A 15215-nucleotide genomic window follows, 5' to 3' on the forward strand; every position below is an offset into this window, starting at 1 on the left:
TAGCAAGTCATGATCAAACTGAATGTTGCTTCACCTTCCATTTCCACCCCCTTTAGGTACACAAAATATACCTAATATATTATGGTTCTACAAGATTACCTTTAGGGAATATTGCATCAACATATGGCCAGCAATTCATGACTTTTCTTTTAGGGGTGGGCTTGTTATATATACCAAAGAAAATAATCGTACCTGAAGCTACCATAAACTATGAGGAGAATAGAAATTAGGAACGTAGATACTTGACTGGAATCCACAAGGGAGTAAGCCCTGGAAAGAAAGACAGAGAGGTACAGTATATTATTATAGAACCAAACTGATAAACATTTGTTCAGTTTTTAAATTATCACAAACCCAAACACGTGTCTAAACACAACAGTAAGTTAAACAAGCCGGGAATTTACTCATTTTCTCATTGTTCACCCACTCACATGACTGGATTATCACCAAAGACAGATAACCCAGAGGCACTTTGTTTTAATTCCAGAGAAGCAAACTCAAATAAAAGGTGGGGGCAGGATTTACAGGAGAAGCCTTGTGGCCTGAGGCCAGGACATAGCCATGTGAACTATTCTGATCCACGTTCAGGCACAGACGGGAAGAAGAACAAGCAACAGCAGCTCCTGCAACTAACAAGCAAGATTTCAATTAGTCTAAGTCTGAGTAGGACTAGCTTTGGATACAACCCACAAACCTGAAGCTGGGGGAAGAGGGAACGATGCCAAGTTACAATTTATGACCAGAAATCTGAACGGTTTTTGGATAAGATTACTTGTTCCCACCTACATAAAAAGGACCACCAGTCACCAATACCATCTCCATATCACTTGGTACAAGACCCAAGCACAGGAATTTCTAAGTCACATCAGCACACATTCCACTCTAGGCAGGAGGCTGCTGACAGAATGCCTGCCTGCTTGTTAAATCTAGGTATCTAGTACTTAGGTTATAGGGATCAGTTCTCTCACATGCATAATACAGCAAGGTAACCCGTTTGACCAGAGGAGCTCCACATTAAGCCTAAGCTTCTCTTGCACAATACAATGCCCATGTGAACACGTGTGTTTCGGTTCTAAGTACCCAAACATCTGACGACTGAGCCAACAACATCAGGGCTGCCAGAGTGACACATTAATTCCAAAGAAATGAACAGCAATAAAATAAATTCTAATACACAGCAGTAATGCAAGTGAAGCAAGTTTATTACATGCTGTCGATTCAAAATATACAGTAGACATAATGCCAAGCTTCAGAAGTATGTGCTAAGCTACTTGCTTGGAAACCACTGTGGTGAAATTACATCATAGGTTCTCAGCAGGGTGACCTGATAACCTTCTTTTCTCTGTAACTACATGGGAAAGAAGCCTGATTAAGCCTCACCTGTCAGCAGAAGGGAGTTATCAGGAGGAGGCTGAGCCCCTGGAAACACACAGCCGTGAGCTGGAATAGAACTAGCTTAGCAGGAGATAATGACTGAGGCAACCTGGGCTGCTGATGAATTGATGGGTTGCCTAAGTGAATGCAGGAGCAGGCACAGCAAGGAATGACAAAGTACGCTTGCTTGTTTATTTCTCTTAAGCAGACACTCAAGAGAGAAAGCATAGAACGGTTGCAATCACCCTGCAAGAGCCACAATAGTAAGGATGACTGTGTTTACAATAAAAATTGTATATTACAGATTGATGAGCAATGGCAAGGAAAACAAACCCATTGGTTAAGCAACTTCTGTTCAGCAGACATGCAACATTCTTTAGAACATACTGCATAGCCGCCGCCCCCCACACTCCTGCTAGCTTTCTACCTGCATACCTGTTGTTTTTATTTATTGAGTTATTTTTAAAACTTTTGATTACGCAGATCAATAACGGGGAGCGTTAACTACCCTGCCTCTTCCACATGTTGCTGAACTTGCACAGGTGCCTTACTTGCTTATTACCAAGACACTTTGTCACTTAAGCTGACACAGTGCTTCAGCTGGGACTCTCCACACAAATGAAGAATGAGGTCTCTTTGTACTTGCAAGGTTGGCTCTCTTGCTACCTTACCCTAAACATATAGCCATGGCTAGCTTTTCCCAGCTAGTACTGTAGTAAGATTGAGGGGCTCATATACGGAAATGAAATGAATAGAAATTCAGAAGAGGCAATTAGGTCAGTTCAGTCAATGTGAATGTAAAGTTTTGTCAGAAGTGGACAGTGGGTGGTGATTTAGTGGGGATTAAGGTGAGAATGTGGGCAGTTAAGGCCCTTTCTGGGAATGTTATGATCCAAATCCCTCTACAACATGCCTCAATGCAAATTTTCGTAAGTTACACTCTAGGTTGTTTTTTAAAACAGGGAAAAAACCTGAACTAAAAGTTGAACGTTTAACTTGGACTGAGGCCTGCACTCAAGTTTACATGCTGCACTTAATAACCCAAACAGAGCCAACACTGAGCTTGAACAGAAAGCTAAACCTACATGTTTTTATTATAAAGTGGCTTTTCCTCTAGCTAGGTTTGCACTGTAGAATTATACACTGTTTTTACCCTAATCTTCAAAATTAAATTTAATCTAGATTTCTGGTAGGTGCAGGCACTCAAGACTGCAATTATGGAACTATCTACAACAATTTTGCAACTAAAATTCAGCCCTCGAGTTGTACTTTTTTATGGAATTATCCACACACACACACACACCCGGGATTTACCTGCTGGAACAACACCTTCCCTGTGGAATTGCTTCAGTTTCAGCTAATGTTTTAATAAATAAATATATAATATTTACCTTCTCACAGGATGCCTAACTCACTTGTTACACCTTGATGTTTTGTCACATTACCAAGATTCTGCTTTTGCTGGGGCTACCCATGTGCTTGAAGAACACTCTTTTCTTAAGCAAGAGGGCAATCTCAGGGTCTTTTAATAATTAAGGCATAGCTAGTGTATGTTCAGTGTATGTTCAGTAATCATGAGTATTTATGTTTCCTTTGCATATGAACACGCAGATTGGTGAACAACAGGATTCTAAATATATATAAAAATTGTCCAGTAGCACCTTAGAGACCAACAAAGTTTGCTCTTGGTATAAGCTTTCGTGTGCATGCACATGAAAGCTTATACCAAGAACAAACTTAGTTGGTCTCTAAGGGCTACTGGACAATTTTTTTATTTTTATATATATTTCGACTGCGTCAGACCAACACAGCTACCTGCCTGAAACAGGATTCTAGTTAAGAGTAGAGAAGACTAAATTCTAAAGTCTGGTGTTACAGACTCTGTTAGCTACTTTGTAAAAAATGTTCTGTGACCTTATAAGAGCTTTAATGTATTCCTCTCCTCCCACCCTAAATAGTACTCCCACCCTAAATATTAAGTGTTTCTCCATAAAAGGTGCCACCAATGGCTGCCTGGGCAAAGAATAGCTGAACAGTGAAAAGAGAAGTTCACAATGTGCTGCTCTATCCCAGGGAAGACCCCCTGGATGATGGTGGCTTGCTAATGACAGAAGGGGGGAGAGTGCTACACAGCCCCCGCGAGGGGCATGCCCAGAGACACACAACAAGCACTGTTCTGCAACAGCTCTGGGTGTCAGCCTCCCATGTTTTACAATGACCTCATTCTTGTCTACACAACAACAAACCAAGCAGTTAGCTCTCCAGCCTGTCACAGACAGCTCCACAGATCTTTACCTACAGAACAATTCCAAGAATGACTCTGCTTCTCACATTGCACAGCTACATGGCTCCAAAGTTTTCCAACATGAAAAATATGTCCTTCCAGACATTCCAACTCGACCTTTCTAGCAGTGCACAATGAAAATGGACAATGTCAGAATGAATAGTAGGCAGAGAAAGAGCAGCTGCTAGGGTCAAATAGCTAGCCAGTTAGCTAGTTGGGGGGTGGGAGAGAGCTTCCAGAACACATTAAACCATGTTACAGCCTTACAAATAAGTTCACTGAAGTTTCTAGCCCACAAACATTTTTACTGATGGCCTGAATTGTAGGGGGAAACAAAACAAACACTTCTCTCATTTACAAATGTTTCCATGCCTACTCAACTAGAGGTAAAACAGTCAACTGAGCAAGTGGTTACTTACTTGTTTGCCACACTGGTAAATATCAATTTCCAAATTCCCCCTTGGACACACAGAACTATCCGTGCTCATCCTGGCCCTTACTAGCACGAAACATCCAAACCACCACACAGGGGACACCAAATCTGTTGAAATCTGTGTCTGACTGTCACAAGTGGTTTTCTATTACAAATAAACAAACTGGGGGAGGGGGGAAATCCTATGCAAATAAGGGCAATTTGAGGGGGAAAGGTTTTGCAGCCCATTGTGATAGCAGCCTGAGAGGTTAAGTGGACCAACTGCATCAAAGGGGTTAAGAAGTTCCACCACTTCTCTAAAAATTAACTATTTTGCAGATATTGTTCATTTGTTTCCAAGCATCTCTCTGAAATCATGAAACATTTTGTTTTGTTTTTTTAATGAAAACAGTTTCCAGGTTTTGGTAACAGTTGTCAAACTCTGCGGATCTGCTATATTCTGCAAAGCATAGTTTGGGGACTGGGGAGAAGATCCCACAAACTTTTTCATCTCAAAGCAAACAAAACTGAATGGGGAGGCAAGTCTCAGAATGTCTTACATTTTCGATATCCATTAGCAGCTCTATCCTGGCTATCCAGGCAAGTTGGTCCTTTCATAGAAGTCCTGGAGTATCCCATTTGCTATTCTCCCTCTCCACACCCCTCCACCCCACATTTTTGTCCCACATTTTGACCACAAGGATGATCCCACAAGGCAGCTATAAAATTCCAAAATTACAACAATAAAACAAAACAAAACAAAACAAGTTAAAACCAGACAAACCAGAAATTTCGTTATGCTGTGGCTCATGCACCCAAAGCCATATTCTAAGAATAGCAAAGTAATTAATCCTACAAACGCACATGGGGGGGGAGCCCCATGTAGCAAAAATTAAATAAATTACAACTATATATTTGCAGGTTTCCCACAGGCTTCTGGTTGGCCACTGTGAGAACAAGAGTGCCAGCTGGGTTGGACAGGCCCCCTTTGGCTGGATCCAGCTGAAGGACTCTTATGTACGTCTCTGTATACACAACCCACCTCTATTGGTACTTGCATTAAAAGTCATTTGTGCAGAACATTCTCACTTAAATGATTACTATGGGTTATCTTGAGACATGGGAAATTATTGTACAGGCAACGACCAATTAACTTTCATCCAAAAGACGCATGATTGCGCACACACGCACAGTGCTGTAGTAACCCAAAAACATCACTCAACATTTCACAAAAAGGGTGGAATGGCAGGGGGAAAGGGGGCAGGGCTGAATGTAGCTGAATACACTTATACATGCTCCTCCAACGCACACAGGGGCCAGGAACAGAACTCCTGCACAAAATAGTTGTTGACTGTATTAGTGTAGTGGTGGACTTGTAGCCTTCTCCTTGCTGCTTGACTCCACTCCTATCACCCGACCACTCACCATGCAGGCTGGGGCTGATAGAAGTTGGAGTCCCAATTAATATCTGGAGACCAGACACAGGTCCCCCCACCCCTGATGATTTCCTATACAGTATTTACTTCATCACCTTAGAACTGTTTCTATATACCCAGCATCATTAATGTGTGTTGTGCTTTACAAGTATAACAGCAAAACAGCAGGTGCCCATCTATGCTTTGACAGTGAGAAGGACAACAAAGAAGGGAGAGAGATGCGCAGCAAGAAGCAACTGTAAGAAAATCCAGTTACACACACACTTACACACTAGGAATATGTGGAAACTACTGTGACAGTAAATCCAATGTGCAAGCATAAATGAAGGCTTTGGGCTTTGTTACAAGTGAGCTGCCAAAAGTGGGAAATAAATATTATAAATACTTAAATCAGGGCAGTCCAACTTTTCATACCAAGTGGACCTCAAGAGTACTTCGACACGGGACCTGTGGGCCACACACTGCCTTGTCACATGGAGAGGAAAGGCCAACATTTGATTTACACCCCAGCCTTCATGCTGCCTTCCCAAAGTCAGCTATGCAAGGTGCTGGGCTTTGGGAAGGAGGTGTGAGGCTCTGGCAGAGTCCTGGAGTCTTCCCATCTCCTTCCCAAAGCTGGGAAAGCACTTTAGGAAGGAGGCAGAAGGACTCTAGAAACCTGTAAGAGTCCTTACACCTCCTTCAAGGGCTATGCGGGGCAAGGCTCAAATGTTGTTCACTATGACGCAAAAGACTCTCATCCCTTACCTCACCTGGCACAATAATCCAACCACTACAGCAAAGGAAAAACTGCAAGCAGGCAGGCAGACATCAAGCCCAACAGCTAGAATGTCCTTCAGAAAGATGCTATAGCCACCATGATCTATGGTCAGGTCTTCAAGCTCCCTGTCTTTCTCCTGCTCTCCTGCAATGGCTAGGTTGCTGTAGTCCAGATGAGACTCCAGCCACCACCCTGCTAGGAAAACGAGAGAGCAGAGCCAAGACACTTGCCACATCAGGCACCCCTGTTGTTGCTTCTACACACCCATCAGCCTCAACCACAACCCTCAATCAGCTAGATCACAATCTCAATTTCATTTAAATATCTGTCACATCAGGCAAATGATGCAAATACAACTCAGTGCTCTGTCTCATCCTGCACTTTTTGTACTCATGGAAGGAGTGGTGCCAGAAGGCAAAAAGTTTCAGAAAATGCAGCAGGAGCATATTCATTTGTCAAGTGCTTGGGTCAACAGGCTCTACTCCTGGGCTAGCAGCCATCTGAGTACAGTGGTACCTCGGGTTAAGTACTTAATTCGTTCCGGAGGCCTGTACTTAACCTGAAACTGTTCTTAACCTGAAGCACCACTTTAGCTAATGGGGCCTCCTCCTGCTGCTGCTGCGCCGTCGGAGCACGATTTCTGTTCTCACCCTGAAGCAAAGTTCTTAACCTGAAGCATTATTTCTGGGTTAGTGGAGTCTGTAACCTGAAGCGTATGTAACCTGAAGTACCACTGTATTTTTTCCATGTGGTGCACAGTCCCTTTTTTCTATCTGTAGAAGGGGAACGGATAGCAATGGAGCACACAAGAAGGTGCTCATGCAGCTACAAGCCTCTGAGTTCCCCCTTACCCATTCCACTGTCATAGAGGGAGAGGGGCTGACTTTTTAAATATTTGAGCTGTAGCTGGAAGTAGTGAACTCCAATGTGAAGGGGCCCAGGGGTATTTCCAGAGAGACACGATCTACCTAAGATGCAGACTTTTAGTCTTAAAGAGCCAGTAGCTTTTTAGAACTAGAATGGGGACTCATCGGGTTGCCAAAGACAAGTGGCTACTTACAAGTCTGCGTTAGCCTAACGTACCACCCTTTGCCATAACTATTCCTATTGCTTAGGGTGAAATACACAATGTAGCCAGCCTATGTTTTAAAATGAATTACTGGGAGAAAAAAGTACAAACACACAAACTTTCTCCAGTGGCTTTTCACTTTAAGGATACAATTACAATATGTTTTCACAAAGCTCTGGTTACCATATGCACACACCAAAACCTAGCATTTGTGCTAAGCCCATCCTGTCAGTACAGTTAAAAATATTTTGGTGGTTTTTACTGTCTATTCTTGCAACTGACTTCTTCAGGACAGAGTTCTTTTCAGTGGAAGTCAGACACTGGCAATCTGATATAGCTAGAATGGGAGCGAAGGAGGCAAAATCTTAAAGGCCACAAAAAACTTCTTAGGAGGGGCAAATGCAAGCCACAGGTTAGGCACCTGATTAACAGTAACTGCATTTTGAAATAATGACAACTGCCTCTGTTTTCATGGGGAAATAGTGTTTGTTAGCTGATTGGCGACATTATAGAGAAATAGCGTACACAAAGCTAGTGAACAAATATAGCACATAACACAGGCTTACAGATCATGCTGTACTTTCTCAACAGATGTTTTAATTTCTAACAAAATAGGAATGGACAAAAACATGAAGGGACAGCTAATTATCTAAGGCAATTACCATGGCATCCTAAAAATAGATATCTGTTAGTTATCAAGCTCAATGAAAACTCTCTGATCATTTTACTGCATTCTGTCATTATCTATTACAGGAATTCATATCTCGCCCTTCCAATAGATCCCAATGATGGCTTAAAATACCACTGGGGCATCCAGTAGTCTTTCCTCCAATGACTGATCATGTCTATTCTTTCAGCTTCAGCAACCCTTCTAGCTGCTCTCAGTCTAGCCAAGATAACACTGCCCATCTCTGCTCTTAACTCAAATCATCATACTACAGTCAGTCTCATCAGATATCTCTTTATGAATTCTGTGATTCTCTGTTTTCTGTCAAAGGTTCTCACACATCTCTATTTATATAACTCATGGCAAAAATGCCCAACAGCAGGACATTTCAATGTCTGATTAGTCATTTGCTTGAGGCTACAGTACACACTGCCTTTGGTACACTGTCAGTCGCTGGACATCTAGTCAACCAGGTGATAGCAAATATGTCTTCCCTTAAATGTCAGCCCTGGCTAAGGTGGGAAGAAGCACACATGTGGTTCATTCTAACCTGCAAAGCAATTTGTTCTTCTGTGGTAATGGTACAGAGCATCATTTTGCTGGCATGGTTTTCTAAAGAAATGAAGATGTTGTGAGACAGACTGACATCCCATAGTTATTAGAGTCAAGTCACATTTTCATTCTGCATCTTTATGGCACATTTGTTCAATAGCTTGATCACATGCAATTGAAGATGTTATACGCCTTCTATGACTCTGAAATGCTATCTCCAGAAAATGAAGTTCTTCACAGTCAGGTTTACATTTCCAGACAATGTGATGGAATACACCTGACAGTTAAAAAAAATATCAATCAATAATCATATTATAGCATTGTAAAGGTATTCATTCATACAATTTATATTCCATCCTCCATCAATACCATTGTTCACATCAGAATGCTACATGACACTATCATGAATAGGAGAAAAATGCAAAGTGCAAGTGGAAAAACACAAAAGGCAAAATGATTTCAACTGCTATGTTAAAAAAACACAAAAAGTTTGGTTCTCTCACCAGATTATGGTATTTCAGAGGTTAAAACTAGCACTTTAAATTAGGCCCAGAAAAGGACAGGCATAATGCGATCATAAAGTCTTGCCTCAGTTAGTAATCTAAAAGACACACAGTCTTTAACAGTCTTTAAAGGCAGTCCCATGTTAAACACATTACAACCTCTATTCTAGAGACTACCACAGCATGGACAACTGAAGCCAGACTCCCTCTGTCCATGTACGGTTGCAACTGGTATACTTGCCCAAGTCTGAAATGCTATGTACTTACTTGGGAGCAAATCCAATTGAACTCAATGTGGCTTACCTCTGAGTTAACATGTATGAAAAGGGTTTATTATATGTGTTTTTACATGATACTTCTACTAAGTAGAATACTGTGGGATTTCTTTTAATCATATCAAGCCTTTGGAATTTCCCAAACTAGGTAAAAAGTGTAGACCAGGCACCCCCAAACTCAGCCCTCCAGATGTTTTCGGACTACAATTCCCATCATGCCTGACCACTGGTCCTGTTAGCTAGGGATGATGGGTTTTGTAGTCCCAAAACATCTGGAGGGCCGAGTTTGGGGGTGCCTGGTGTAGGCGCTACAGCCACAGTCTCTCAATCCATCAGAATGCAAACATTTGTGTTAGGTCTGTGCTTTAATGAATATAGACAAAAAACTGAAGGAAATTTTGTGAAGAATTTCAATGGTCAGCAGGGTTATTCATTACCAAAGTACACTGAGGAGCAAGTAGTTTCCAGCTGATGGAACAAACTCAAAAACAAGTCTCATCCAATGTCCTAGTAGACTCTGTAGCCAATACTAGTATGAGATTCCATATGAGCAAACACAAGAATGACTGCAAGGCAATTAAGATTTAATACATTTGTTCTAACATGAAACTTTACTCAACTTTTAAGTACACTGATTTCTTGTTTTATTATTTTCCCCCACCCAATGAAGTTGCACAACATATTCAAGTTATTATAAAAGTCAACCATGAGATTCTGTCAACAACCAGAGTTCTAATCTTGAAACAATAACCAAGCAGGTGAGCAATTGTTAAGTTTTGCTGTAGGAAAGACAACCATTTTCCTTTGCTTGTTCTTTGCCAACCATGCTTTAAGTTGCAGCCAACATGTGGGAGGCTGTCTGGAAAATGTCTGAGTTCAAACACAATTCCTTCTCACTTCCAACGCCACAGCACCAAATGCTTCATCATAGACATAATTGTAAGGAGATTCAACAATTATTCTCTTGTTTTCAGAACAGTTGCATCAAAATATAGGAAAAGATTTCTTTTTTATTCACAACTGTTACTCTAGAAAAGTCCTCCAGCATTTTAATCAGTTGTTTTAATATGAACATTCTGAGAGAGCAAATCAAAAACACCCCGATAGTTCCTGCAATCTTATCTATGCAAATCATTCTATCCATGAACACCTTCACTATTTTCACACAATAGAATCCTCCCTAACCTATACAGTGTACACTGTCCTTGCAAGCCCAGTGATTAATATTCATACCAATCAAGGCAGAGCAACAGGTCTATTATTTGCAAGCTAGGTAAGGACTGTGGCCTGGAATCTCCAGCATCCTAGTAACCCTGAGCTACAGAGGCTGGAAGCCTTCTAGATAGAAGGATGCTGCTCAAGATGGCTGATTTACAGGCTGTTGGCTGATTTACATCTTACACACCTTTTAAATGTGTTTGTGGGATGAGGGGGAGGGGGTTTATTGCTTTGTGGGTTTCTTTTGTTCTTTTGCTTTTATTTCATGTTTCAATATTTTATTTTTATGTTGTGAACCTCCCTGAGATCTGTGGATGAAGGACAGTATACAGTGTTAGAAACTCAGATATATAATCTAGGTGCCAAATGGCTCCTGAAACCAAGGTTACAGTAACAAAAATATGCCCAAGCATCTTCACTTGGTTGCAAGTGGCCAATAGCCAGGTGCAAAATGCACCTGGCTAATTTCAAACACTGGTGCTACACTAAATAAATAAATGTAGATTCATGACTCCCTCATCAAATACATTTATATATAAAAAAATTTTTAAAACAAAAAAACAGTCTTTAATTCACAGAACAAAAAAGTGGCCAGTACCTTTTGCAATCAAGTATGAACATTTCCCCATGGTTCTATGATTCTCTATGTGGGATATGTGTACAAAACAACACATAAACTAATAAATAATACCACTTTTTATTTGCCATGTTTGCCATGGCAACTGTGCTACCACTTTATGCCAAACAGGACAAGCAACCAGATTTCCTCCCTTCCTTGGGAGTCGTAGAAGAGGTTGGGCATCATCCCAGCAGTTACATGGCAATTCCATCTCCCTCCCAAATGCAAATGCTGGGAAGAAGGATGGGGAGTTGTTTGGTTGTTTAGTTGCTGAGGTACCCAGCACACATTGCAGCAGTCAAACCAGGGTTCAAAATTAGCAGGGCACCATGCACATTTTGCACCTAAAGATTCTCCATTTGTGAGCACCTCAAAAAGACTGGGTGCCATTTTTTGTACCTGGCTGACACTCAAGCATTATTGAAATGTACAGTCATACCTCGGGTTAAAGTTGCTTCAGGTTGAGCATTTTCGGGTTGTGCTCTGCGGCGACCCGGAAGTATCAGAATGTGTTACTTTCGGGTTTCACCGCTTGCGCATGCGCAGACTCTCAAAATGACATCATGCACATGCGCAGAAGCGGGGAATTGCGCCCCGCGTACACGAGGGTTGCGTTCTCTTCAGGATGCGAACAGGGCTCCGGAACGGATCCCATTCACATCCAGAGGTACCACTGTATGTGCTTTGAAGCCTTGAAGTATATGTTAAGGACAAACAAAATGTTAAGGAGTTTAACAATAAAGAGTGTTTTGAAAACTAAAGTACAGCACCAATATTTTTATGATAAACACAATTTTAAACATGTATTAACAATTTCTGCTACAAATGGCATATTAACAATGTGTTGCTTATGTTACACATTAGTTCCTGCTTATCAAAATAATAGATAAAAAGTGTTCCTGACACACACACCCCGGCGACTAGACATTCTGTTTTGGCACCCACAACCCAGGTCCCTTCTATCCCAGTTTCTAACACTGAGCCAAACAGGCATACACTTTCCTGGTTGGTCCCCATGCAGGACCAACTCAGTTCCTGGTGACTACAATGTTGGACATGCCTAGCACAGGTAGACAAAAATTGTCGATCCCTATACATCAGGTCATATAATGTATTTAGTATTAAATATTTGCAATATTAATTCAAACACCATGCATCGCACTGAAGACACTGAATACCACAGTTTTCTCAATTAAGAATTTTCTAGAAACACACCCACACTAACATACACATGCAGCATCTTTTTAACAACATGACTTGAGGGAGGCCATTTCTCAGAGGACCAGAGAATGACATTTCTTGCATCTCATGTTTAGCGATGGAAGACAAGCATAACAACAAACTCAAAGCTATTTTCTGGCCCTTTATAGGGCTTCACAAATGGGCATGGGGTACCATGAAGTTTCATCACAAGCTACATAACTAGCATTCCCAACAAAGGCAAATAACTTTGTTAAATTAATGAAAATATTTGCTGCAGTAAATCTCAACACCAAAGTCAAACCCTATTAGCAAACCCTTATGCCCCACTGCATCCCATGTATAATAATTTGAATGCAGAAAATAAATGTCTCACTGAGCTTTCCCCTCTCTTAAAATGTTGCTTAGGCTGTAACACAGAAGCCTCAGCCCACAAAAGCTCCAATGCACAGGGTAGGAAAGTAATTTATTTCTACTACAAACTAATGGAACTAGGTCTAATAACTAGAAAGAACAGGGGTTAACAGCAGCAAAAGAGGAACTATTCATCTTTGTGAAATCCCAGCATAAGGTAATTTGTATCAGAAAATTTTCTGATGCCCTAGAAAGTGATCTAATCTTGTAAATAAAGCTGAAAACTTTAATAAGCTCACCTAATATTGTATTTGCAATTGGCATCCACTCATTTTTACTAAAGAATTCATGACATGGAAAAAATTTCATGGAAAAATAAAGGATTGGTATATGTTCTGTTCCATATCATTGTACACATCTGTATCTTAAAAAATGCAGGGTTTCGTAGGTTAAGAGGAGAAATAAAACAAGAGAACAAAGTACTCCACTTTTAAATTAGGTTGCTGCATGTGTGTGTGTTTTATTTCATTTGGCCCTGCATACAGGAATTGAGGTCCAGCAAGCCCTGCATCACAGAACAAAGGAGAGGCAATCAAGTACAAGACAAGTACTGTACAGGTGAAAGTCAAATACAGATTTTTCCATGGCATTTTTGACTACTGTCTCATCAATACAAAAGGAATTTAAGCTTTAGTAATCTACTGAGTATTTAGAAACAATGTAAATCCAAGCTGACCATTATCTTCCTTTGCTCCGTGCATAGACGATTGAAGAGCTTATCCTCAAGAGATTATAAATTTAGAACCAGTGTTTAGTCTATTACATTAAAAACAGAACCTGAAGCACCCATTAACCCTTATTTTAAAAAATTCAAAATGAAGAGAAAATGTTTTAAGATATCCAGAAACATTTGGCCCATCAGCTGATGATGAGTTGAATTCTGCTTGGCCACTATCTCCATGGTGCGCCAACTTTGGAAGGTGGGCAGGGCAACCAACATGTCAAACACCTGATATTATTACATCAGATTATTCATAGGTGTGTTCCAGCCCAACTGTCAAATATTGGTCCACAGGTGGCAGGAGAGCTAGATGAAAATCTGGCCCACAAGGCCAAAAAGGTTTCCCGCTCTTGATCTAGTGAGTTACTTCACACGACAGATGTCAAAAGTTAGCTAAGAATATTATAAATCAAAAATTGGGAACATTATCTTGGTCTTTTGTTTGAGGCCTAAAGCAGGAGCTCAGCTTCAACTGCAAAAGTAGGGTGAGACTAAGGATTACTATTAGCCCTCTTTTACACTTCTTAACTTTTAAATATTAATTCTCCAACCCTTAAATAACATTTCTCCCTTTCCCCACTGAACTGCACATGGTGTCATCATACTTTAGACATACCTTTAGATTTGTCAAATTTTCAAAGGCAAGGAAACTCAACAACTGCTCCACAGAGTACTGTAGTGATTTAGTATTTTAAAATTGTATAGCACTTTCAAGTGGTCAAGGCACTTCACATGCATTATCTAACTGTAATCCTTACCATAACTCTGTAAGCAAGTCAGTATGATTTTACATAGTAACATAATGATTAACTCTTTTCTACATATTGACACTTTATAATTTCAACAACAAGCGATTCTCTGAAATTAGTACTATATTTGTTCTGTGAAAAACTATACATGTCAGGTGTGCTGCCACACTTTAAAAGAAAATCTGGAGTGCTATATTAGGCTGTGATACTCTGGAATTAGTGTTTTCACTTCCAAAGTCACAACTTACTGGTTAACCCTGGTCTGTAAAATACTGCTAATCAGCATTCTGAGCAAAAACAAAAATATGAGACACAAAAGCTAATTAAGTATTTGGAGAAACCTGAAATCAGGAACATCCGTTCTTTTCTAGTTCTAGCCATCCTGTTACATTTTATCCAGTGTTCGAAACTAGCCAGGCACCAGGAACATTTTGCACCTGGCAACCAGCCACTTGTGACCAAGTGAAGACGCCTGGGCACCAGGATGACATCTGAAATCTCCACCATCTGGAGATGCATGCCTGAGGATCATGGTATCTTGACTGTTTTCAAACGCTAATACCACATCCTGTAGAATTCTATCAGTTATTTTTTATTTGCACAATAAGAATGAATTTCAGGAACCAAAATGGTTTTTTTTTCTATGCACCCTGAGCAGGAGCAGTGAACATTATAGATACTTGTTGTAGCTTGTTTTCACTTACCCCACCCCAATGCTGTACTCTCAGTTGTGAAGAATATTCTTACGTTATGGATGGTCTTTGTCACCATTAAGAAAAAGAGGTAGTAATAGGCCAATATATAACTGGGCTGTCCCTGGATCAAGTGCCTGTTTTCTTTATATTCTCCAAGTTCTTAATCTAGCTGTTATCAGGTACTTAACTGATAATCAATCGCAGTCAGTCCATTTAAAAAATAAACTTTAGAGCTGTCTTGGCCAAAAATGGCAACTAGACATTCTG

At 40.6% G+C, this 15215-nt stretch overlaps 2 protein-coding genes across 4 annotated transcripts in view; one reads left to right on the forward strand and one right to left on the reverse strand.

The window, feature by feature from the left end:
- HNF1A (HNF1 homeobox A) overlaps positions 1-15215 on the forward strand; it is a 215194-nt gene that overhangs the window by 159798 nt on the left and 40181 nt on the right. For 2 of the 3 annotated variants that reach the window (XM_083590167.1, XM_083590168.1), the window contains exon 1: positions 13465-13862. The exons of the other annotated variant lie outside the window; for it this stretch is intronic. The gene's annotated coding sequence lies outside the window, so the exon portion shown is untranslated. Of the gene's footprint in view, positions 1-13464; positions 13863-15215 lie in introns of those variants that run through there. 3 annotated transcript variants of the gene reach the window in all.
- Positions 1-15215, reverse strand: part of SPPL3 (signal peptide peptidase like 3) — a 37655-nt gene that overhangs the window by 17245 nt on the left and 5195 nt on the right. Inside the window, exon 2 of the mRNA XM_083590438.1 lies at positions 193-270. Coding sequence (XP_083446564.1) covers positions 193-270 — 78 coding nt within the window. The remainder of the gene's footprint in view (positions 1-192; positions 271-15215) is intronic.

This window comes from Podarcis filfolensis (assembly GCF_964270895.1).
Source record: "Podarcis filfolensis genome assembly, chromosome: 16".
In the NCBI taxonomy this organism is placed as follows: Eukaryota; Metazoa; Chordata; class Lepidosauria; order Squamata; family Lacertidae; genus Podarcis; species Podarcis filfolensis.